The sequence below is a fragment of the Saccostrea cucullata genome, unplaced genomic scaffold (genome assembly GCF_032062105.1).
Source record: "Saccostrea cucullata isolate Sc308-1 unplaced genomic scaffold, CSIRO_AGI_Scuc_v1 ctg842, whole genome shotgun sequence".
In the NCBI taxonomy this organism is placed as follows: Eukaryota; Metazoa; Mollusca; class Bivalvia; order Ostreida; family Ostreidae; genus Saccostrea; species Saccostrea cuccullata.
Window position 1 is genome coordinate 245,449 of NW_026929376.1, and position 26,632 is coordinate 272,080.

A 26,632-nucleotide genomic window follows, 5' to 3' on the forward strand; every position below is an offset into this window, starting at 1 on the left:
TTAAATGTGGAATAAATGAAGTTGCTCTCAGTTATTGCCCAGAATACGTGAATAACTCGACCCTCTGTAATCTTTCGGATACGAGTGTTTTAACGACTTATGATAAGTTAGGTACCATACTTGGTTTTATTACATAATCTCATAGTATTCTTTTCTGAATTATGATATTCATCTCTTTCATTTTTAATCAGGAGGATATTAAATAAAATTTCGACAAGGAAATCGAACCGTTATTATTCATCTGTAGGATTCGCTTCGTTTTTGCTTGTATATGAAAAGAGAAAACACAAACAAAAGGAAAACAAAGAAATATATGAAGGAAGAATCCTGGATTGGCAACGTGTTTCTACTCGTCCTGAGAGTCCATCCAAGGTGCTGCATATAAATATATAATGCAGTATTGTTTTAAAAATGAATTCTTAACGAATTGGTGAGTAGAATGGCAAATAATTTAGATTTATTATACAATGGATCATCGTACGAAATATGACAAATTGTAACATAATTAAAATTGGTATGATCTCTTTTATGCATTCAAAAAATAATTCTGAATATAAAAGTGTAAAAATAATCTTAAACATAAGACATACATCATGCACATAACATTTATGGACAAAGTTAAATGTTCTTTTAAAAAGTGAAACGAATCCTCAACCAATCTTTTTCATAAAATCTTTAAACTTTTGATTGACAGCATGTTTTCGTTCTTCGTTAATCTGCAGTTTGCAGTTCATTATTCGTTGCCTCTGGGAGGCCATTGACATGGGAGCAGCACCAAATTTAGACTGTCCAGCAAGATGGGATTTCCACGCTTCAGAAGTTACAGTAGGTCTTCTCTGGTTCAGAATCTCGGATATCCCAGCATTCCATCCGAGTGACGTAGATGCGCGGCGTTCCTCACGAGCATTTCCTTTGCTACCACCATCAAGTGGCATCAATTGTCTTGTTAGTGATTGGATATTTGCAGAACTATGACTGCGCACTCGCTTTGTTCCTTTTTCATGCAGACTTTCTCGTCTGGGTCGTCCCTGATTTGCTTTTATGAGTTTTCTCGTGAGACTTGACGACCCAGACATCCATGATAACGACGTGCTCTCGGAATGTAGCGACTCTTTATCTGAGCAGGGATCGTTTTCTCCTGCATTGTCTCTATTCGGCAGAGTCGTCACAAAAGTGGCTCGACCGACAGGACTGCTTTGTGGGCGAACGGCGGAGGGTAAAGCAGAAGGAATGGATGACAAACTACTGGAACTTCTGCTGTTAACAGCTGCCGACTGAGAACGTTTGAACCGTCTTTTCTTGCGGCTGACGATTCTTTCGCCGTACATAAAGCAAGGTCCTTCGTCCTCTCGTTCGTACTCTTCTTCAGAATCCGGTGCTAGGCCTTCAGGACTGTGTCCGCTACAATTGTTAATGTAGTCTAATGTCAGAGAGATCAATCGTATATCCTGGTTTATGACTCGTTTGGAATGAATTTTCTCCTTCTCCAGTAGATTTAATTTTCCTTGGAGTTTTGCATATTCGATGTTGTTTATTCTATAAGCTCTCTGTATTCGAGAGGAACTAAAACTTGGTGTTTCTAATGCTGGCATTGCAAAAGTTTAAAAGATTTCCCACAGAATATCTCACTTGTCTTCTCTGTAAGATTTCAGAGAGAAAACGCCGCCTGTGTGACGCATAATTGGTGACAAAAGCATTTTCTTTTGATTAAGAATACATGGAAAAAATGGTCCAATCACGTGGTGTGCAACTGCATTTAGAGCTTTGTTCTACGATTTAAAAAATTAATCCTGTTGGAAAGTCTTCGAAAATTAGTAAATTGATGCCAAGTTTTTCACTTCTTTGTCCATTAAGCACTTACTGATGATTAATTAATGTAGAAATTAATTAATATCATTTTCCTGCATATCGTTAATTGCGATAAAACATGGCCTATGGTGTTCGCTGGTCCTCGCGTTTCCTTCTTTGGAACAAAGCGGGAATTAGGCTTAAAATCTAATCCCTTAATATACACAAATCTCGCCCCCAGTCTATAGATACAAAGATGGTGTACTTCACATAAAATCCGGTTTGCACTTCAAATCGTTGTATCCAGTTTCGGAGAACCACCACTTTGTTTACCTTATCAGCCAGTTCCGAACTCTACCTGCAAATATACCGAGTTCAAACATTCAATCCACACCTATAAAAATCGGGCATTAAATACTAAGCCATATGTGATAAAGGAATTTGGGAGTCAGATTTACGTATAAAAGACCCCCAAATCGATTAATACAATCATTGGAGATTTGAAATTTACGTTATCTAAACATTCAATATTTGGACAAGTAAAACTCTCTCTCTCTCTTTTCGAAATTGAAACGCAGATACTTAAAACTATAGTTGTTTTTCACTGAAATTAAAATGAGGTTTTGCTCTGCAATATTTTCTGCAAATCAAATACACACATGCATTTTTTAATTCATTTTTACTTTCTTCTCATTAGCACATATATAGAGATAACACTTCGACCATTGCTTATTTCTCAAATATTGTAGATATGTATACTTTAGCTTAGTCATAAGCACTTAGAAATTGATTTTGGATTGTTTTAAATCTCAAATTGCATTAGAATTTTGTAACTCTATAGAACACAATCCATTAACAATTTACATAGCACTTCTCAGTAGCAATAATTCGACGACTGAATTGAGAGGATGGAAAACCCTTTTAAATCCTCTGTATATAAATGCAAAATCAATTTCAATGCTGACTGAAAAATTATTTGTTTCAATTTTACGTCAATATTTAGTCTGCAGACTGAATGGTGAATCTAATTTTCTAATTTGCGTTCGATAAACATAGTTAAGGAAGAAAGATTTTAAGGGATTAAATTTCTCAGATATAAAATATAGGTATGGAATGAAATAGGTGAACGAGAGAGATAATTTATAAACTTTGTAGATGGAGATAAAAATTCGTTTCCATTGCTAAAAAGGTGCCATTGTATGACTTAGCTCGTTTTGTTGTTTTACTTATATTACTGTATAGAAATACAAGAAAAAAATGAATGAATGAATGACTTGATTTAAAAAAGTACCTGGAGGTTTTCTTCACACTTATTAAATGAACAGGTGGATTTATTTTTTGTTTGTATTTTTTTTCAATTGACAGCACTTCTGCTCATTTTAAATTCACATTTGACGTAATTAGTAAAATACGTTTGAGTTGCTTTCAAAAATTCTATTCAATTTTTTAACAAAGAAGTGAATGCTGTTTAATACAGCTTGTGAATATGCATTAATAAATAGTCCAGATGTTAAACGCCCCGATTGTCAAAAGATAAAACTAACAAATAGCAAACTAATGTAAATAAAAGAATAAAAAATACCAATGAGTTAAAGTCTGCAATGATTTCACGAATATAAAAACGCTTGAAAATACGGAATGAAACAATTAGAAATTATTGAAAATATCTTATACATTTTTCAAAATCAATCTTGTATTTTACCTTATATATTGTAAATGGAAGGAAAAATATTACTCTGCGATAGACACTGTTTCCAATAGTCACCCACCCCAAAATGCAAAAGTCGAACATCTACTTACCGGGTACCAAGATTAGGTACTGTTTACCAATTCACCAAGAAAACGGCATGCTAAAATTTGTCACCGCTTCAACCTTACATAATAAATCAAAACTGAAGGTAAATAAATCCCGACAAGTATTGATAGCCTAGGTCTTTCTGAACCCACGTCTTACGATAGGGGACAGCTTGGCTTGATTTAGGATCTAGTGAGGGGCAGAATATCAGGAATCGACCACATTTAACACTGACATTATAAACACTGAAAAACGTGATTTATGGGGTACTTTGTTCTTACTCTCTAAAACAATTCTTCATTTTCGATTGCCAACATCGGAAATACTTTAACATACTCCACACGGCTTTTTAAACATAATGGCTTTAAATCTGCCATTATTACCTGTGTCTATGATGGGGTTTTCTCTCTGAAGTGCCCCTCAACGACAATAATAAAAATTCAAAAGAATGCCATAAAATGACTTTAACTTGGTGGCAGTTTTTCTGTCGGCTTTTTTTTTTATTGTTTGCTACATTTTTCTTTTCAGCCCTGTAGGTGTCACTTTTTCTGAACAAATTCAAGGTACAGTGAAAAACGCGCTAACAGGTTTAAAGTGTCATAATAGTTTGAGAAAAATAAATATTTACCACCTACCAAAGTGTTAAAAAAAGAAGACTGGGCCCAAATATTAGGGTCTATTTATTCGTGTGAAAATCTTATCAACAGTGGCTAAATAAAGAAATAATTGCCATTGTAAATATTGGCCATCTGGTGAAAAAAGTTCATGGAGCTGAATGATTCGCCGTAGAATCTTTTACCCAAACAACGGAAATTTGAGCCGAATATATCTACAAAATTTTAATGGACATGCAAAACAAATATTAACTGTACATTATTCTTTTACCTGTGCAAATTTATGGATAAAAAATATATATATTCGAGGGAATTAATTGATGTTTCCTCGTTACACACAGACCAGAAAATGCACGAAAATTCACTGACAACCGCGATTAAAAATCAAACAAAATAAATTTTGAAGGAATGGGTAAGAATGTTAATAATATAGAAAGTAATCTCTATAAAAGCTCTTCAAGTTTTTTTTGTTTTATTTTGAATTGCTAATCTGAAAAAAGAGACGAGAGGGATATTTCCACTCTTAGGTAGCCACAACAGATTATCACCAGCTCAAATAACAGATTACCGATATAAAAAATCACATTGACCCAGTGCCATAATAAACACAGCATACCCTGGCCTGAATGATTACTCCATAGTTAATCTTACTGTGAAAAAATCAGACACTACCTGTATTTATATTTATAGGTTTTTTTTCTTTCCTTTTTGAAAATATGTCAGAAATTACTTTAAATACACGATTGTTTTCGTTAAAAATATTTAAACAAAATGCAAATATATTCACCGATTAATATAAGATATGAAATCTGAAAAAGAAAATCAAGTTGAATTAAATTTTCATTACAAAAGTATTTCTCTTTTTAGTACAAAGAATTCTAAGATCGAAGATAAAGCAAAATTACCTGCTTCACCAAGAGTGTCTCTCGAATGTGTTGAGGAATCCGCGCGCCTCTTAAGAAATGAATAAAATAGAGATAGTGGAATTGCTAATGTCTTCCTTATAGATCGAACAGACTCTTGCAGAGATTTTAAACATACAGATAAATTAAACGATAATCTTAGCCATACCTGCTTCAGGGGAAAGCTTTGATACCGGGCATTCTTCATTGATCTTGTGCCGCCAGTCGCGGCTCCAAAACGGAAAATTAGATTTCACTTATCGATCACAGCTGATCAATGACCAGGTTAACATTTTTAATAACACCTGGTTGACTTTTATCAGTTGTCATATCGAGTTTCTATTTGATGTACTGGAGAAACCGTACGTCAGAAAGTATATTACATATATACTGTGTAGTCACATAGGTATGTGTACCTGTATTTACCTGGTGTATACCTACATAATCTGCATAGGTCTTATCGACACGAGTCTACACATTTCAGTTTAGAAAAGAAACAAAAGAAAAATCGGATTAACAGCGCGGTAAATAAATACTTGGACATTGATAATCCCGCGAGCTTACGAGAGCACTCTGGTACACAATTAACGAAATCAGTAAAATAATGTGTGAATACGGCTCCTTAAAAGTGGCTAAAACTGAGTTAAAAACATTTAAGGGGATTTTCAATGTTTTGTGGTTAGATATAGATTTCTTTCGGAACTGGTGTTAGATTTTTTAAACTATATTTTTCACGAATGCAATTGAAATAAATTTTTAAACTACAAAACATTGAATTTTCAGTGCATGGCATTGTCTTTGGGCTTCCTTTAATTGTCTCCTTAGTGTAGATGTCTTTAACTGAAATTTCAGAATAAATATTAAAAGATAAGGAACTAAGTAAGTTCAATAGTCTTCAGAATTGGATATTACCTATAACTGTAATACTGACATGTACCTATAAAGATGAAATATAATTTTTATCAGGTGGTAATGTGCATGAAACCTAAGAAAAGTTCATATTGTGAATAATTTAATTCAGAATTTCGTTTTTTATAGTGTGAAAAAAGTTGCTATTTTCAAACGGAAATGATTTTTTTTCTCGGTATGAAAATGAAAAAGGAAAGTATGATTTTATTTCTCGGTATTTTAGTGTTGAAAGTGCAAGAAATGAAACAAACTTTTAGTGCGATAACGCTGAATATAAACCCGAAATGACTCAGTCTAAATAGAAGTGTAAATTGTAAAATAAAAGCCAGCCAATGACACATCTGGTTGTTTAGTTGTCAATTTAAGAACCCCTCTACTCAAATAAATATGCTTAATGATTTCATGTATATTTGTACCAAGGTTTGAATGTAGATCAGAGAGAATGGGAATCTACTTCGTTTGATATAATGAACTAAATTTATTCATGATAGTTTATTATGTATAGAATCTCTCGATCGATTAAATGATGTCAATAATATAATGAATGTAGAAAAAAAGAGTATAATGTGCACATGACTGAGTATGTAGAAGGGTATCTTAATTTATAGACTGGAAGACTTGGACTCATTTACGAAGCTTATTGATTCAAATTAAAGGCCGAGTCTTGCTCAAACGGCTGCTCAATATCCGACAATTACATGTAGATATGTAAGCCAAACGACTGTATGTCTCTCTTAAAATGCTTTAACATTTAATATTTAAGAAAGCTGTATAATTTAAGCACAGGACTCCTCCAAACCTTTGAGTTACATAGAAGAAAATAGAGATAACGAACAGTATTCAATATCAAAGTCAATAGAACAATACAAAATAGGAGCAGAGCTAACGCGGACCTCCAAAACATCAGAGGTGGGATCAGGTGCCATGAAGGAGTGAGCTCAGGCTCTAACAGAGAGACTGTTGTCCCTCTGTTCTTACTCCTTACAAAAATATTATCTACGTTTAAGGAGGAACCCCAAACGTCCGTGTTACAGCATATTCAAAAATGTTGTTTATCAGATGTTGATTCTCAAAAACTCAAACAACTTATAAAAAAAATCTAATTCGGCATTTTCTTACAAATGTTAGTGACATCTCGAGAACCGACTTTCTACACTTAACCATTCCTCACGATAAATGAAAATCTATGCTTTTTGATATTATAGACAATTGCTTTTTCAATAAAAATAGAATTAAGAAATTTTCCTATCTTATGATTTGTATTTAATGAAATACCTTTGTAAAAAAAAACCTCTTATTCATCAAACAAGTGAGAACTGTAATGATGTGGTTTTATATTCAAGTCTTTGACCATAACGATGCAAAGATGACGAATTTTCGGCGCAATGTTTTCTACGTACGGTTTTCACCACTTTCTAGCATTTGTCAACTACAATGTAATTAACTTTCATTCCCTATTTCTAGACAAATTCTATAGATCTAATCATTTTATATATTTTATTCACCTCCAAATCTGTAATAGTCGTTCTACAGACCAATAAACTCGCTTTGTGAATCTGTTGGGTTATAGAATATGTGTTAATTTAGGGAATAAAAGTAAGTTGGTTGACGAATGATGGGAATGGGAGAAATACATCCCAAACAATGTGCACAAAATCTTGAGCCGTAAATTGCACCTTTTTTGCATTACGAGATCTGTATAGTTATGATCAAAGACCAAAGTTTTTTTCACCTAAAAACAAGTAAATTGAAGTTAATATTAATAAGTTCCTCAATTACATATATCATGTAGTCTTCGGAGACCGGGGCACCAGTTTTGCTACTTGATTAGCTGACCTTTATTTTATATTCCTATGGTACAGAATTTATTCGAAACATTCTTTAACGCGGTTCATATAAGTGATATTTTAATCACTGAAGAGTTCAGTCTTGCAATTCATCATATTTTGAGGTAAAAAATACACCTAGTATTTCCTACAAATATACATAAACTATAATTGCTTCCAAACTTTTCAATTAAAAGAAAACTTTACAGGGCTTGAATATCAAGTATCTGAAACATAATCCTCCATCGTGATCATGTTTTTTTCATCCTATAACTATAGCCTGACTGGACACATTATTACTGATGACGTAAAAATAATTAATAATGAGGACCTTAGATCACTAATTTTTAAAGGTCCTAAATATAGGGAACCCCGATCCTTCAACTGCCGTCGGATTTTCATTATTATTATGGATTCTGTAGAAAATTATGTCAGGCGATGAACAAGACATGATAAAGAAGACCTTGACACTTCGTCAGAATGAGTTAAATGTATCAAATGTATGTTGAAATCGCGCATTAAAGGGCAATATGAATCCATCCTTCTGTATTCAATTATCCAGAAGTGGAAAAAGAATTAGATAGATTACATGATTAGTATGTACTGGTCCTGTTGACAAAGCAGGTAACAACATTGTCTTCATTTGTAAGGTTCATAATATAATTTGTATTTTAGAGGAACTTGGATTTAATTCTACAAGTGGTAATCCAACTTAAATAGTCATAGTTCCCTTTCTAAGGAAGAAACTCTTCAAAATCAAATGTTAATTTGCAAATTTTTAATATTCCAAACAACCAAAAGGATTTTGAATTACCATATCTATATTAGATAACGAAACTTCATAAAAATTCTTACAAACAAAGATACAGAGCAGGTTCCAGTAAATGTTCTACCAATCCTCCTTATTTACTCCTCACTAAGATATCAACAGTTACTGAAGTGAAGTCGAGACTCCAAGAGTACTGTTCTACCACATATTCGAGAAGTGGTGTAAATCAGATGTGGATACCAAAAGTTTCCAAAGAACTTTTGGAACTTTTGAAATCACCAAATGTACCAAAATCAACAACATAAAAACGACTTCTCAACTTTATATACAGATATTCCCCACTATAAATCAAAGTCCAGGCTTTTGATATCATTGACAGCTACTTTTTCAATAAAAATGGATCTGGTAAGTTTACTTACCTTGTCATTTGACATTTGCAAAATAATTTTGTTAATTCTGATTGTACACACAAGAACTCTGAGGCATCTTCGCTAGCCAAGGGTTTTCGGTCCGCACCGCTCCCCGAAAACCCTTGGCTAGCGAAGATGACTATGAAGTTGATTTTAATAAGATGCCCGAGTTTCTGATTGAAAATATCTATGTGGTTTTGGAGACCACGTCTTCCAACAATCTATTGGAATTCATATGAATCCCAATTGCTCCACGTTATTGCTTTTTTGAATGCAACTATTTTGATATTAGCATGTTATCATTTACAATACACATAATAAATAAACTTAATCTTTCCTTTTCGGGTATAAAGTGTTGCAAACAACCTTTCCTATTGAGTAAATATTATTCGTAAATTTGTAGTTTGAGTAAAAGCTATCTCGACATCAGTGTTTTTAGAAGAATAAATATCTCTGTACAGTTTGTTAAAGACCTAAAGATTACACTTACTTTTCACTTCCTTTAAAGTTAGAACTATGAATTTCATTTCGCACCAATGTAATACGCAGAATAAGTCAAAGAAGCACAACTCTTATATCCTTTAAAGGGAACAGAATATGTAGTAACCTACATTTAATTTATGATTTATATTCTGACAGAGATGAATAAATAAATAGTTAAAGGGTTTGTCATACAGATAGGTATCATTTTATTTACATTTATGGTTTTAGGCCAAACACTATTTAATTTTTTTTTTAAAATACAAGATCTATATTGTTGGAAAGATATGGTTAAAAAACCCACTAGCCATGCATTATAAAATTACGCTTTATCTTGGTTACAAACGAGTGAGTGATGTTCAACAACTCATGTGACTTTTACCTAAGTCTACTCTCCAAGGTTTTAAGTTATCATGCATAACTTGTATATATTATTGTACATGTCATATACTACAGTAGTACTCATCGTGTGATAAGGTTTTGTTGGTTATCTCTCTAGGTGACCAAAATGAAGGTAAGAAGAAAAGTTCAACACGAAAGAAAAACTCAAAGTTTATGTTCCAAAATAAAGAGAACAACATATTCGTTGTCTTATCAGTACCGAAAACCAAGAGTTTCTCGAAAATTAATGTTTTGACGACTTCAGCAGATGCAAGCACATGTGGATATGTTTTGAAGTCGATTTATTTGTACTTTAATTTCTACCTCTTTAAGGAAACAATACATTAAAGATCTTACTTTTTTCTGTTGTTTCATTCAATAATTTCTGTGCAGTGACGGATTGAATGTGTTACATATATTTTGAAATTGTACACTTGAGTTCCCTAATTGGATTGTTTCAGACTGCATGTCTCTATCTGAGTCTTCTGGTAGCCATTGTATCGGCGGTTCAGTACGACTACTGTAAACAACACGCCCCTGCTGGGGCTGTCAATGGCTGTAGTCTTCCCCCGCTCGTGCACTTTAACTACGAGTACCAGTTCACACCGTCATGTAACAAACACGATATCTGTTACCACTGTGTAAGTACTCAATGATCGACATATGTAGGTTCTAAAGACTTATAATTTTGTCATTCTCTTTTTAAAATATATTTAACAGATACAGAAAATATAATCTTCTAAATACTTAGTATGATACTTGAAGACTTAGAAAAATTCCACAAAATGGTTCTGTCAAAAGTGCTTTTTTAACATCCTAAATCTAGAAGTGAATATTTTTATCGGAACTCAATCAATCCCAAATGTAATCAGTATGCCAATGAAATCTTAAGATTACTAGGTAATAATTTTATATTTTATGAATGATTATCATTATGATAATGAATAATAGTTATTGAACTTGCCATGTTACTAAATGAACAATCTAAGGACCCCCTGTAATTTTTTGCACAGGGTCACCATTATGGAATCACCAGATCTGATTGTGACCACAAGTTCCTGCATAATATGCTTGCTACATGCTCCAGAAAGAGGCTGTTGAACTGCCAGCATTCGGCCGACGCGTTTTTCGGGGCAGTCCGTACGGCCGGAGGTCTCTTCTACCGGACGGAAGTCCCGCACTACTGCACGGAATCCTGGGTTCATAATTGTCTAACATGATGCATACAGTCCAAATAAAATCAAAAGAAGCATGTCTAAGTTTTTTTTACTGGAACATGTTTTTTAAAAGCAAAAGCATAAAAATACATATAAATGTTATGATCTAAATCTAAAAGTAAAACAAAATATAAATTTTGGGTCTCCACACTCTATGACTGTGATGTATATTGACGGAGGAAAATACTTTTCCTTTTGGTTTTCAGTGACGTAGTATCGATTTTGAAAGTGGTAGGGCCAGCCAGGGAAAAAATTTAACCTTCCCGAAAAATAATTTGAAAAGCCAAAAAAAAAACTATCCTATTTGGGGGGGGGGGTTACTGTCACGCAAAGTGAGGGGACCAACCTGTCTTCTTTTCAAATACTACTTTTCAAATAGTAAAAAGTTATATTTGAAAAAAAGGGGACAGTCCCCCCCCCCCATGTTGCTACGTGCCTGGTTTTGAAAGTTTGTATTTGTGAACCAACGATTTGGCTGGCGCCCCCTTTTGGAGAATTTGGCAACGTTTAAGAGACGGTAGTTTGCTTTGAGAGCATTACACTAATAATAAACCAATAAACATATGGAGTGACCGAGAAAGATTTTTTTAATTTAAAAAAAACGCTTTTTCAGTTTTTGTAACATACTTAATGTAATTCTCTTATCTAAGGAGTCATATCTGAGTCTGCCACAACATCATTTTTGGATGTATTACAGTACTGTCTATAGACAAAAAGGACCAACTATATCAACTAAACTGTATGACAAACCAGATGACTTCAGCTTTTAATTTCCATCGTCAATTTTGCTTATTTATTTCGTAATATTCTGCTTTCTCCTGCAAAAGGTGTTTATGCCTTCCAACTTAAAGAAAATACCTGGTAATAAATAAAATCAGAATGTTCACCCAAGTCCCCCATTTTAACTTAGAAAATCCTAAAAATCAAAAAAAAATTTTAGTGGCTACTTATTCTTGCAAGTACCATATCCTAATAGCTCAAAAATACAAGATTTTTTTAATATTTAAAAAGAATCATGATATTCTTGGAATATTGGAAAATTTTAAAGGGCCTAAGGTGGGTGTAACCAGTCGTCAGGGAATGTTTATTTCCTCTAAGCACCTTATTTCACACCAATTTTTCCTTTTATTTTAGAAATTGTTTTGTGAGGTTTTGTAATGTGACCTTTCATCAAACCTCCAAAAGAATCGTAATACTTTGAAAATTTTTAAATACATGTAGGTATTTAAATTTTCAATACCTAACAACTTCTGATACGCTTAATTTGCTTTACGGGCACATATATATATATATATATATATATATATATATATATATATATATATATATATATATATATATATATATATATATATATATATATATATATATATATATATATATATATATATATAAACCTGCACATAATACGAACAATTCTTATAGAGAGACATGATAGTATCAATGACAAGGATTTCAACAAGCTTGTTTACTGTCGGCTTTTCCCAAATTCTTTGGTTGCTATAATGACCTTTGTAATCAGAAATAACCTACCAGTGGGTCGTATTTGGGCTAACTTGTTTCATAATGAAACATATGGAGATAACGAACAGTATTCAAGATCAAAGATCCATAAAACAATACAAAATAGGAGCAGAGCAAACACGGACCTCCGAAACATCAGAGGGAACAGGTGCCATGGAGGAGTGAGCATCCCCTGCCGACCGGTCACAACCGCCGTGTGCTCTTTGTCCTGTTCGGGAAAAAACGGAAAAATCCGTTGTCAATTCAGTGTATAAATAATGTACTAACAATAAGTATGAAAAACATCAGTCAGCATTTTACTCAATAATAACAATTTTTTAGTCCTTGTTGTAACATTAAATTTGACTGCTGAACATCCCCTTTACATGATCAATACATAGTACCTACGGCAGGTGTCACCGGTCAATATTTGATGCTTACTCCTTCTAAGCATCTCACCCTTACTCTGATAGTCCGTATTTAATGCCCTCTTTACATACATGTATTTGTATTGTTTAAATTTTTTTTTAAATTGATGAATATTTGTTTATTTTCACCTTTTACAATCTGTCTGCATCAGCAGTTACTGTACTCCTCCTTTTATATCACAATGTCCTTCTCTCCGTTTTCTTCACTATACATGTATGCAGTAGAATGAAATTTATGGAGATAACGAACAGTATTCAAGCTCAAAAGTCCATTAAACAAAACAAAATAGGAGCATAGCAAACACGGACATCAAAAACCTCAGAGGTGGGATAAGGTACCATGGAGGAGTAAGCATCCTCTGCCCACTGGTAATACCCGCCGTGTGCTTCTTGTTATGATCGAGAAATAACGGAAAAAATCCATCGACAATTCAGAGTGTATAAAATGGCCTAACAATTTGTAAGAAAAACATCAGACAGCATATATGACAACGATAAATTATATTTGCTAACAATGTCATCGACCATAAACCTTACGAAATGATAACTTTAAAACGAGACTGCTGATATTCTTGTTTCAGAAACCTGTTTTTCAATAATTCACATCGTTTCATATATTGTTTATACGTAGGGCATGTCTCGCGTATGGGACCAACTGAGACGAATAGATATAGGAAAAAACTAAACCATTCTTCCGTTCGATCTATCTGTCAATTTCATCATGTATCTCGTATGTTGTGACATATGATCAAACCAAAGATTGTTAATATTCTCTTGAACTGAAAGTTTGGAGGCTTTGGTCGTACATTTGTAAACCCGTGGACCCACTTTCAGTCGGTAGGCATTTTTCTTGTCGAGTACTAGCAGAAAGTCTATGCACCACGTACTCTGGTTGTATTCATACAAACACTGAATCATTTTCTATCCGTCCCTCTTTCCATAATTTGATATTTCGTAGAAGAATTTCCTCACATTCAGAATCATTTGTAACGTCTCTGCTAGAGAGAGTGTTTGGATATTTTGTCACGATATCGGAAAATCTCCGTGCCGACAGGTACTGTTTTCCTGGGACTAAATTGTTCGAGTTTCCAGACAATTGGTTAGCGTCACTGACAGAGTTTAATGGCGTTCCAGCATCATCATCAGACGTATAGGAATCTACAAAGACATGTTATACACTTCATGTATTTTTTGTTACTAAACGTGAGTACCTTTTAGTTGCAAGTATAAATTAAATAACTTTTGAAGGTCAAAAATAAACTGTGATTATAATGATTTTGTGTGAGAGAAAATATTCAAAACAAAAAATGAAGAACACCATCGTAAAAAGAGGCACATCAAAAAAGAAAAATGAAAATGATTTTCTTCGGGTGAAAATGTTAAAATGTAATTAATGAATAATACTGAGCGTTTAATAAAAATGCTTTTAACACTGAACCGTGTGTGGAGAAATTCTGCGCACTCAGTATTTTATTTGGTCAACCAAAGTTAAGTTTTACTAAGCTGCTTTCATTATTAAGAGTATAATATAGTTTTAAAAAAATGCGCTATGAATCAGATTCAACTAATTTACATGACATATATTAATACTTATATAAGTACAACTGTATACCTTCTACACTTGAAACAGACGAATCCTTCAGGTAATGAGGAGAGTAAGTAGGAGCACTTTGACGCCTCAAAAGTGGAGCTTCAGGACTCGATAGTGCCTCAGGTGGGACAATATTTACACCTGAAAAAAATGATTAAAAATATTTTATCACACGTTTAACTCGACAAAAACCCCTTTAAATATATTTTTTTTAAATAAATGTTAAAAAAAAAAATTCATATTTTTTAGGATACTGAATGAGGAAAAAATGACTATTTACGACAATGGTGTAATTTGAATCGCAATAGTTAAATGTAGATACTTCTAACACTTGATTAGATATGAAAATGGAATTCGAAATTTGCAAAATAAACCTGTAAAACGATACCTATATAGCCTTTCTTTCCGTTTAGTTTGGTGACAAAGGTTCGGGAGATCACGTGATTATTTGGCGGGAATCTAGCTTTGTTCATCTTTTGTATAGTCTCGCTGATTGTAATTAACTGCTTCATTAGATCCACATCCTGTCGACGAAGGTCAGTCTGGAAACGAAGCATAAGATTCACAACAAAACTGAAAAAATCTTAAATAATCAAATGACACGCATCTTACTCAATGGATTTAGATTTCTTTTTTTTTTTATTAGTTTAGTTATTTTAATCAATAAAGATAGGACTTTACATTACATAATTTAAGTCGATAACTTTTTGACAAAGATAAAAAAAATTGAAACAATCTTTTTCTTCGTATCAATAAATATAAGACACTTTCATAACTCCGTCTGATTCGGATCGCTGGTACTTAATTTAGACAAGGACATAACATTAAACGTCCGTCAATGATTACACATGAACATGAAAATGTGAAAGTATCCAATTAATATTAAGTAGCTTGTAGTCAACAAACCACTCTTATGACAATATGCGTACATTATTGCTACGTTTGATTATTAATTTAAAAGAACTTTGAAGAATAATTTGGTTATCTCTCTTTTTACAGTTTCACAAATCTTAAACCCACATGCGTACAAATACATACATATTATACTTATTAATGATCATACAAGAAATAAAAAAAATGACATAATTCAGCACTTGAATACTGTATATCAAAAGTTTAAAATTTATCTTCATTTTTAAGCAATTAAAAGTGAACCATTAACTCGAATTTTCTGTGACAAAAAATCAGAAAACTTACGAGATCTAACTTTATGGCCTCAAGTTTGTTTGCAATAGATTCCGGAAAGGACATGTCGATATATGCAAGGTAAAAACAACACAGCATCGAAGGCTATCGACACGATGAAAAAATTCATGTAACCAACATCCTCCTATGATAATAATAATAAGGCTAATTGGCTTCCGAAAACTGCTACCGGAACAAGCCACAAGTACTTGTTTCTTAGGTGCATTTGTGAAAATTAATTTTCAAAGCGGTTCAAATTGATCTCCTATTGAAATCTTTTGTAAAAATTTAATGGTCTGAAGTGTGTTATTTTCATAACATATTACATGTAATCTCACCCTTGCATTGAAATCAGTAACGAGTTAAGCCAGAGTAGTAAAGTCATTCATAAACAAGTTAAAATATTTCATGATAATCATTGAAGGTCTTTAGCTGTTTCCTTCAATTCGGCTTTGTCAGATAAAATGACAATTGATACTTTTAAATATCTTATTAACCGTACCTCAAATGCGAACTATCACCTTTGTTTAATCAGTGATATTGTATCTGAAAGCACCCTTTAGCAGTTATTTAAAATGATTAAAATATATTGTGGCGTCTGTATTCGTGAAACAAATGATAAGGTAATATTTGAAGAATTTAAAGAAAATTATTTCTCCATTGCAAAAACGTGAAAAGGGTGACCATAAACTCCAAAATTATAACGTCTTAATCTATTGTAAGACAAACATACGTACATTGGTTCCTAACGTCTTGGTCTAAGTGAAACATGATGCAGAAAGAATTTACCTTGAGAAAGCCTGTTGTCCTTTGAATTTTCATTCATAATGCCACCTCTTCTACAGATTTGTCATTTGAATTGCAATTAAATGAAAAACTCATGTACATGTACCAAAATCAGTACGATTGTCCACTAGAACAGTGAATTGTTTTTATAGTTTATGAATGCAATTACAACTTATAATGCACTTTCAAAATGCACCTTAAGTTAAACAAATTTTTAAGGCGTGTGTAAATTGTAAAGCTAAAAGAAGCATATTTAATTTACCATATGCCATTACTGATGTCAATCAGAATTAAAATATAATTTTAAGTTTTCTCGATATTTTAATTTTTTTGCTTATTTGAAGACAACCAAATATATGAGTACTCATAATTACAGAGATATCTAATTAAAAGGCAATGCTTACATTGTTTTTTAATGCCATCTATTATGCATACAAAATGTATATAGCTTCTTCAGTCCACGTTGAATGATATGCTAGTCTATCTGCTACATACGAGAAAATGCATTAAGGAGGAGGTATGTATAAAATATTACACAATCAAAAAATGAAATATCAATTTTCTAGCCATACAGAATTGAAATATCAATTTTCAATGGTTTAGCCATACACAATTTTGATAGAAAAAAAGAGTAGCCCATTATGCTTTTTTGTGAAATGTATCATGTTCATAGACAATAATTTTTTCCAATAGTTTCAACAGAGAAAATAATATTTTCTTTTAAATACTATGCATAAAGCAAATATCTAATTGAAACACAGACTGTAAAATAATGAATACAAACCAACGCACTATTTCTTCTGCTTAATATTGTGATAGAAGCCAATAATTGAAAGAGATGAATTTATAAGGTAATGGTAAAGAGTCGGAAATAAATATTTACAAAATATCAAGTCGAGATTTAATGTATGACAAACGGACTGCTAAGCAGTCAGTCAGTCAGACAGACATACAGACAGACAGACAGGCACCAAAATGATCAAAGAACCGTTTTGGCATGAGAATGAGTCTCTAATGTTTTCATAGCGAAAATGCATTAAGTATTTGAAAATCTTTTCTTTCCCTTGGTTTTATCAGTAAAACAAAGTTCATGATGAAAATAATATACAGTGTAAATCGAAATAAATTTTAATTATGAAACTCGTGTCCACTGTGTCAGCGTTTTTAACAATTAAAAGGGGCGGGTTAGGGTTGGAAGCTTTATATTTATTGTATGATGAAAAGGTATTATTTCTAATATTCCTCTCTGTTTCTTAAAATTTAGCAGAAAAAACAAAGTGCGTTGTAATGATTAAGTGTGTCTCTATCAAACTAATGAGATTCACGTCCCTATGGCTTTGGGTTTCTAATGTTAAGACGGTACTCTATATTCATTGTATAAAAAGAACACATTCAATTCTTTATTAAGAAAAAAAAATCTGTCTCTTGATATTTTGCAGACAAAAAATTGTATGATTAAATTGAGTAAGGATACCTCTTCCAAAGTCATGGTCCGTGAATCAGAGACCTAGCAGGGTTCTTGTGAACATGCTTTTTTTTCTTTAAAATACTTCTATTCCTGGATATTTAGTAAACATACTCGATAAAATAAATAGTTTTGATGAGCAAGGATGCCTCTTCAGAACACAAGCATACACTCAATATTGTTTGTTAAATGCACACACACATACACACACACACACACACACACTCTCTCACACACACACACACACACACACACACAGAGAGAGAGAGAGAGAGAGAGAGAGAGCAGATTAAAAAGAGAGAGAGAGAGAGAGAGAGAGAATGCAATAGAAATTAGACAAATAGTTGTAGATCTTTTTAGTAAATATTATTTGAAAGGATAAATATTAGCGCAAATATTTAATTATAATGAATAAAAACCAACACTCTATTTATTTTGCTTAACATTGTGATATACGCAAATAATTGAAAGAGGTAAACGAAGGAGCTGATGGTAAAGAATAGCAAATAAATATATGCAAAATATAAAATCCACACCTCTTACAGTTCAGGGTATATAAGTTATGACAGACAGCTAGGCAAACAGACAGACAGGATCCCAAAACCGTTCTAGCATGAGAACGAGTCTCTAATGTTTTATTGCAAATATGCATTAATTATTTGAAAATATTTTCTGTCCCTTGGTTTTATCAGTAAAACAAAGTTCGTGGTAAAATAATGTAAATTGAAATAACTTTGAATTATGTAATTCATGTCTTCTGGGTCAGAGTGTTAAATTTTAGGAATTTAAAGGGGAGATGGAGCTTTATATCTATTGTATGATGAAAATATATTAATGCTTCAAACAATTCTTCTATGCTTCTTGGTATTTAGTAGAAAAACAAATTAGGTGCATGATACATGTAATCATAAAGTGCGTCTCTTTTGAAATCAAGAAATTTATGTCCACTGAGTCAGGGTTTCTAATGTTGAGACTAATTTCTATATTATTATTTTTAAAAAGAATAATTTAATTCTTCAAAAAAAAAAAAAATGTCGCTTGATATTTTGAAAAGGAAAAAAAAATTGTATGGTTGTAAGGTGTAAGGATACCTCTTCCAAAGTTATGGTTCCGTGGGTCAAAGACATTGCAGGGTTTTTTTGAATATATATTGAACATGCTTTTTATTCTTTCAAATACTTCTAATCCTGGATATTTCGTGAACAAAATTGTAAAGTCTAAAGTTGTTCAATTAAGAGTCTGGTGTCAAGTAGGGCTCTATTGGCCTTGTAAGGAAAATTGTACTTTCCTATATTATTCACCTATAACGATTAATCATTGTTAAGATGTTTTTGACAAGGAATATTCAGAAAGAATTGTAGATAATTTTTTTTCTGTAAATGAGACGAAAATAACTTTTATTGTGAAATACATATTTCTCAGAGACCAGAAAGGCCATACTGAAAGGGAATGAAATGATTTTATCATGAACGCCATGTGTGCCCATGATTACAGTAGGAAATGCAATTTCATAATATTAGCACTGACAAACACAAGCAAAGATAATAGACCCACTTTATGCTTTGTTCCTGAGTACTGGACTATTTTATATTTTGAAGATCCCCGATCATCCCATTTCTTTCACTCTTTGGCAACATATCCTCACCTGTCGTTTTATTGTATTCTTCAAATATTTAGGGTACTGTATTGATATCTGTGATAGCTTAAGTCATTTTACCTCCCTTTAACAAAATAAAATATTTCATTTATTATTTTTTTGTTTCAATTTTCGGTATAATGGGTGTGACCGGTCGCCAGGTGATGCTCACTCCCGGATGGCACATGATCCAACCTTTGATTTTTTGGAGGTCCGTGTTTGCTCTGCTCTCATTTTTTATTGTTTTATTAACTTTGATATTGAATACTGTTCGTTATCTCCATATGTTTCATTCAATAAACTTGGGACACACATAGGATCGAAAAGCTATATATATATATTTGAAATCAATGTTTTGTGTTGAAAAAATGTATCGTCAAAATTTGAATTAAAATACATGTAATAACATTTTGAATACAACTTTATGGTATTTCCTTATTTGGTTAGCCGAGAAACAGTTGAAAAAATCTATTTATATTAAATAATCGTTGCAGGGGATCTTTAAACGTTGGCTAGTCGAGATACAATTTAAAGAGGAAAAACACCATTGGCATCAGTTGAGAACAGATTAGAGGAGATCGTTGCTGTCATCTCAACAGGTGTCCATCTGTCATATAGACAGTTCACTTAAGGACAAGATATTAAAGACTAATAGAGGTTATTAAGGAAGGCATAAGATCACGATTTTAGACATATTTTAAGTGGTCCATCTTTTACAAGCATTAATGTCTGTATAGAGGTATTTTCTAAAGTTAAATATCTAAATTGAATGTGTTTATATGCCATTTTTTTGGTTTAACTGGATAGGGTTTTAGGTCAGTCCTTAACAATACAGATTTCCATATAATTTTGAAATCCAGTACATATGATTAACTTTTCCATAACAGCTCTATTTATTACTGCTTCTATCAGAAAGCATCGACTTAAGGTAGGACAAAACACCCGTGGATTCTATTTTAACCCATTTCTTAAAAAAGTACTGGAGGAAAAAAAAGTAATATTACTATACTGTCAACAATGAATGATCCCTGAAAGAAAAATAATAAGTTTTGGCAAATTTGCGTTATATTTTGTAAAAAAAAAATCAGAGAATCCTATATATTGGTCATTTGGGAGCTTACATTTTGGAATGTGTTTACGCTATCTAAGTGCAATAAACAAGCATGTAACAGTCTGTTATGCAGTGCAACTTTTGTTCCATAAATAGTAGAGGGCTGATATTTGGACACATACATAAGGATTCTCTATTCGTTATGTACTACAAAGGTCAAGGTCATATCAAAAGGTCAAAGGTCAAATATTGTGACGTCATCTACTGAATCTTTTAGTTTTTTGCCATTGAATTTTTTTTAAGAGCATGTCTACGAGAAAACCATGCAAGAGGTTATGGGAGCAAGGTTCTCGGATCAACTTCATGTTTTGTATGTAAATTTCTTCTATAATATGAAATATTTTGCCACAATTTTTTTTTCAGTGTGGTCTCACTTAAGGAGTTAAATCGACACTGTTACTAAAAATAGAATTCTTGGTCCTTATGCAGGGTGAAAACAGGAATTTTATAGGATTTTATATTTACAAATTCAGCATTTTACTTGATAATGATTTAATATATCCATATATGGTTGAAAGTAACAAGATACACTTGTTTCGTTAAATTCTTCATAATCACAAACTGTGCCCTCGTTTAAGTGCAAAAAGGTCACGAATCTGGCATATTTCCAGATTTTTGAAAACTGGTGAAAATATTCACTTTTCAAAAACCTATAACTCAGAAAGTGACGCTTAGAATCAACTCAATCTCATACCAATTATTAGACAACATGTCTGTCTACATTATATAAAAAATCTGTCTTTGGACTCTCAAATATCTTGCTGTACTTTTTACTTAAAGTTGGACATTTTTTTGTAAATTTTCACATTTTCTCATCCCTGAACTTCAGCAAGGAGTTATTTTGCTGATTGAAATATTTTCAAAAATTTAAATTTTGCTGTTGAAAAATCCCAGTATATTGTACATTTTTGTTTTCAATCAATAATTATTTCTTAGGGGGTTAAATGGGGTTAATTTGGGGGGGGGGGTACCAGAATTGTATTATTTTACATTTCCTTTGAGCAGGGTGATATTCACATACTGCTTATACCTGTTTGTCAATCAGTAGACCAAGTGTGTTCTCTCTTATCTTATAAAAAAAACATTTGCTTGATAGATAATAAACATAGTACATTGGTACCTACTAATAAGTAGATGGCCCCTTTTAATTTGGAGTTCACAAGGTCAAAGGTCAAGGGTTATAATTCTCGATATACCAGTATGTAGATTTTAATCATTCAAAATCTTGAGGACCCATTGCTTGACAGACATCAAATTTAGTATACTGGTTTCTTGAAAAGTAGAGGACCCCTTTAGATTTTGAGGTCACAATGTCAAAGTCAAGGGTCAAACTGAACAAAAAGGAATATCAGAGCCATTTTCTTGACAGACATATTGTCATGGCAACAAACTCAAAATGAATGAACACAAAGTTTTAAAAATCAACAAATTAAAACATTTATAGTTTTTAATTTCATTGCAGATTAAAATTTGAATATTACTCAGTAACTAAGTACATTCAACAACAAAAAAAATTACAATGCTTGACTGCTTCCTGATATTTTATATTCACTTCCAAAATTAAAATGACCTTGAAATTTTGTATGCTTGAAAAAAAATCTACTTGCTCAAGTATACATCATGGTTCTAAATTAAGGTAAGATTTAAAAGAAAAAATCACAGTTTCCCCAAATGTTGACCTTGACCTTTGATTTTTTCTAACATAACAAACACTTAAAATTTACTCTGAATTTTTGTGTATTCCTGCAAGTGAAACCTGATACATCAAGATATTAACAATGTTTAAGTACATGTACCGATAAAATTGTATAAGTTAACATATATGAAATACCCTGAAATTTTGGCTACTAAACAAGCTTCTTCAATCATAAACTGTCTTTTTTTCTTCATGTTTGGTACACCATTTGGGTTGATCTTGAGGTCTCAAGCTTTCAAAATCTATAAGATGTATCCAAACTATTCTGTTCAGTATGACCCCATTTTCTTCCTATGTAGCATCCAATAACTTCTGGAGAAAATTTAACAAGCACTGAAATTTCCACTTCTGGTTTAAAGAACAACTGGACTGTCTCCAAATACACAAAAGTAGTACTCAAAGTATGTACCTGTGGAAAAGGACAGTTTTCAAATTAAATTGAAATAAACCATACTAGACATATTCTAAGATTTTTAAAATAAATGTCATGTTTATGATAATCCTACATTTATATTTATCAATTGAAGAAAATGTCATCAAATGACTTAGGAAAGATTCTTCACAAATTCTTCTGGCTATCTTTGAAGAAAACAATAGCTTCATATATCCTTGAGGTAAAGTAACAGAGTAGGGAAAAATGCATGTGGCAAATCAACAGACAGACAAGGCAATTCCTATCCATGTACTATAGTATACAGTTATGAAATGGGTATGAGGGAAATAGCAAATTTTTGATTCCCCGAGGGAGGAAACTATTTCCCGAAGGAAATAGTTCTCTGCCGAGGGGAACTTTAAATTTGCTATTTCCCGAGTTCCCATTCCATAACTTTTTTATCATATCGAAACAATAATATTTTTTTAACCACATATTCCGACATTTTAAAAAAAAACTGTAGAGGCATAATTACAAATGCATGCGGTTTAACACTTGTTTGATAAGTGAAACATCGTGTCCTTAAACAATTAAATTATTTTTAAAAAGTATTTTCACTGACATTTTGAAAAATTATCATTGTCTTCATTTTGGTAGAATTCAAGTATGATTTTGACATCGCACATCAAAATGTTTTGACGTCATAGCTACATTGCTAATAACATGACGTCACAGACTCGAGATTCCTTGAACGCTCCACCCACTGAACACTTTGATTGGTTAAAATTACTAATAAATATTCATGAGGGAGTAGTCCCAGGGAGTAGCTCTGATTTTCCAGGGAGTAGTCTTCAGATGAGGGCAATAGTCACTTCTCGGGGAAATAGAGATTTTTTTTATGGTATTAATTTATACAGAGTAATTACAGTAGAGGTATATATAAAAAACATGGTTACTTTCTTGAAATATAAGCGATATTTGGGTGAGGGTAAGAAAACGTGATAGAGGGCTAGGCTTTCCGAGCCCTCTTACGTTTTCGACCCGAACCCAAATATCGCTTATATTTCAAGACAGTTATAATGTATTTTGTTTATCCTGCAACATATTTCTTACATTTGAACATCCAAAACAAGCTATTTCCGACAGATTTAGGCACATCTCTGCGGTTGAAACTATGACGCCATGGCGTAAACATTGCAATATACGTGACGTCACAATGCTTTTGGAACGTCGGAATACATGCACGAGGCTTTATTAGGACAGTGACCGGATAAAGCTTTGGTTTATTAGGTTACCTCTATTAAGTCAATGCAAGGGGTAGTTGCAGGATAAGATAATATAAGTTAACACATATCTTTACCATTTTCTCAGCAGTGGTAAGTAATTGGTAATGCTAATGCTGCATCTGCATTGTCTCTCCTCTTCTTATTTCTGGATTCTGATCACAAAGCTACATTGGAAACCCTATGTAGTAATTCTTATAGCTCCACAGCTGAAAATCCCATTGTAAAGCCCAGCCCTAACCAGGGAAATGAATTTGAATAATCTGAAATTGCACGAGAAATATAAGAATGAAAGGAAATATTCTTTACAAAGTATAATTTCCCAGACTTATATTTATAATATTAGTTATGTTTTAAACACAAACCTGTCAAGGAACATATGGTGACCTTTCATTTGAAAAGTCTGCACAAGTATTTGACAACTCTTTTTCCTTTAATCATATATGAAAAGCAGAAAATCATACCTGTAGCCATCTTCATAATATTTCATAAATACATGTATCTGAAAAAAATATTTTGTTTAATGAGATTCTTTATCATCATGCTGCAGCCCACATATGAGGCAATAATGGTGATTTAATTGACAGTGAAGACCCACCTATCCAATTCATAATGTACCCTATTAGTAAACAGTCTTTGAAAACCCTGGACCTATTCAACTTTTCATTCCCTCTTCATCACCCCACAAAGGCTGCTTATGCTATTTATAATTCTGCAGATGTGAATATTTTGCAATATTGTTGAATTTATACAGATATTTTTATTGCTACATGTACAAGTACCAACCTTGAAATTTCTCTTAACGGGTTTGCTAGGTATATATTCAGGTCCAGTACTATCACTAGATTTAGCTACGTAGGTAATTTTTACAGAAATAAATTACTTTGGTAGCTAAATAAAACTACTTCAGGTAGGTGAATAAAGCTAATAAGTAGGTAAATCAAACTACGTATACAGCTAAATCTAGTGATTGTACCAGACCTGATAGTGTCTTGTAAAAAATCTTCTCTTGTCCATAATCAAGTCCCCAACAAAATTGTTTATTTATTTATTTTTTACATATCAATAAGCCTTTTTATAAGGTACATAGATAGTATTATAAACCAAGATCCACCTACCTGTTTCTTTTTCAAATTCAAACATTGTTGATTCGGTATCATCATCACTACATCCGTCTTGCTACCAAATGAATATTCGCTGTCAGAATCATATTCATTAAAATCAGAGCCAGAATCTGAAGACTCGTTAACAATTCACGCACCTGAATCTTCAAAACGGTAACAAAACGTCTCAGGATGCCACAATGTTTACACGTGGTTACGGAACCGTACATCGATCCCGATGGTTTTCATAATTGTTTATGCATTTTATACATAGGCCACTAGTATATACGTAACAAATTACATTCACAGGAGGGACAATTTTCTTCAAATCACAGATAATTTAATTATGCCTAAAACGATTAGATGACAGACATCTGTTTATAAACTTCGTAAACATAATCATTATCTACCTTCTCTACAGAAGAGCGCAGCAGGGGAGATAATTCTAACAAAATCTAAATAAATAGTAAAATACTTTTTTTTTCACAGGAAAAGCAGGAAAAAAAAATATTTATAGCTTTTATAAAATTAAAAATAATTTTCATTGTTTATATTTGTAAACAGAAGAATGAGATGGTTGGGACACGTAATGAGAATGCCCCAGAGCAGAATACCTAAAACAGCATTACACTGGACACCACCTGGAAAGAGAAAACGAGGTAGACCACGAACAACATGGAGAAGAACTATAACATCAGAGTTAGAGGAAATGGGTTACTCGTGGGGGCAGGCACAGTATGTGGCAAAGGATAGAGGAAGATGGAGGCAGCTTGTTGAAGGGCTAATTGTATTCGGCGCGTCGGCGCGCTCGCGCAACAGATTTTGTTTATAAAATTTATCGCTTATATGCATCGGGCTCGATATTTCATTTGATATTCCTCCTCTAATCAAAGTACTGAAAGTACTGATAGGAGTTGATTTTAATGACGGTTTCGCTTAAATTTAATGTTTGACACTTTGTTCACAACTTTTTCAAATTATGTTCGTTTATGCTTTATACATGTTCATAAGGAAGTTTCTGAGAATTAAATAAAAAAGAAAATGACACGATTCTACAGAGTCAAAAAGGTAAGATTTGTTATGATCGCACTATAACATTTGAATGATATGTGTAAGGCTTTTTCTCTGTTCAGTTTTTTCAATAAATTAATAATTAAGGTATTTTTCTGACCAAGAGTTTATTTAAAAGGGGTATTTTAGCAAAGCAATTTCTGTATCTAAAGCTAACCCCCATCCTGTAATAAGTCAAGTTAATTTTTAGTAGTACTTAGTATTATTATGAAACGTAACAAGGAATCTTTTTAAAACACTGATACCAATGCATGGCAGCTTATTACCATGAAAATCAAGTCTAAAAAAGGAGGTTACACTCTAGAGTCTA

At 32.6% G+C, this 26,632-nt stretch overlaps 3 protein-coding genes and 1 long non-coding RNA gene across 4 annotated transcripts; 1 reads left to right on the forward strand and 3 right to left on the reverse strand.

The window, feature by feature from the left end:
* Positions 1–490: 490 nt before the first annotated feature.
* On the reverse strand, positions 491–5,444 carry LOC134280648 (uncharacterized). The gene is made up of 2 exons (XM_062763090.1): positions 5,269–5,444; positions 491–2,146 (listed from the first exon to the last, which is right to left on the reverse strand). The coding sequence occupies exon 2, from the start codon at positions 1,590–1,592 to the stop codon at positions 651–653; it is 942 nt and encodes a 313-aa protein (XP_062619074.1). The 5' UTR covers positions 1,593–2,146; positions 5,269–5,444; the 3' UTR covers positions 491–650.
* Positions 5,445–9,934: 4,490 nt separating this feature from the next.
* LOC134280649 (conodipine-P3-like) lies at positions 9,935–11,136 on the forward strand. The gene is made up of 3 exons (XM_062763091.1): positions 9,935–10,007; positions 10,336–10,515; positions 10,888–11,136. The coding sequence occupies exons 1-3, from the start codon at positions 10,002–10,004 to the stop codon at positions 11,092–11,094; spliced, it is 393 nt and encodes a 130-aa protein (XP_062619075.1). The 5' UTR covers positions 9,935–10,001; the 3' UTR covers positions 11,095–11,136.
* A 1,813-nt stretch (positions 11,137–12,949) lies between these two features.
* LOC134280650 (uncharacterized) lies at positions 12,950–15,936 on the reverse strand. Its single transcript, XM_062763092.1, has 4 exons — positions 15,811–15,936; positions 15,002–15,155; positions 14,635–14,754; positions 12,950–14,180 (listed from the first exon to the last, which is right to left on the reverse strand). The coding sequence occupies exons 1-4, from the start codon at positions 15,895–15,897 to the stop codon at positions 13,921–13,923; spliced, it is 621 nt and encodes a 206-aa protein (XP_062619076.1). The 5' UTR covers positions 15,898–15,936; the 3' UTR covers positions 12,950–13,920.
* A 6,632-nt stretch (positions 15,937–22,568) lies between these two features.
* On the reverse strand, positions 22,569–25,374 carry LOC134280651 (uncharacterized). Its single transcript, XR_009994940.1, has 3 exons — positions 25,267–25,374; positions 24,226–24,411; positions 22,569–22,901 (listed from the first exon to the last, which is right to left on the reverse strand). It is a non-coding gene; the product is annotated as an uncharacterized LOC134280651 (long non-coding RNA).
* Positions 25,375–26,632: the final 1,258 nt, after the last annotated feature.

Coding starts and splice junctions, on each gene's coding strand:
- LOC134280648 (XM_062763090.1), bottom strand. CDS start 1,592: ATGCCAGCATTAGAAACACCAAGTTTTAGTTCCTCTCGAATACAGAGA.
- LOC134280650 (XM_062763092.1), bottom strand. CDS start 15,897: ATGCTGTGTTGTTTTTACCTTGCATATATCGACATGTCCTTTCCGGAA. Junction 14,755..15,001: donor CGGAAAGAAAGGCTATATAG/GTATCGTTTTAC, acceptor CATTTTTTTCAG/GTGTAAATATTGTCCCACCT. Junction 14,181..14,634: donor GTCTGTTTCAAGTGTAGAAG/GTATACAGTTGT, acceptor ATGTCTTTGTAG/ATTCCTATACGTCTGATGAT.
- LOC134280649 (XM_062763091.1), top strand. Junction 10,516..10,887: donor ACGATATCTGTTACCACTGT/GTAAGTACTCAA, acceptor TTTTTTGCACAG/GGTCACCATTATGGAATCAC.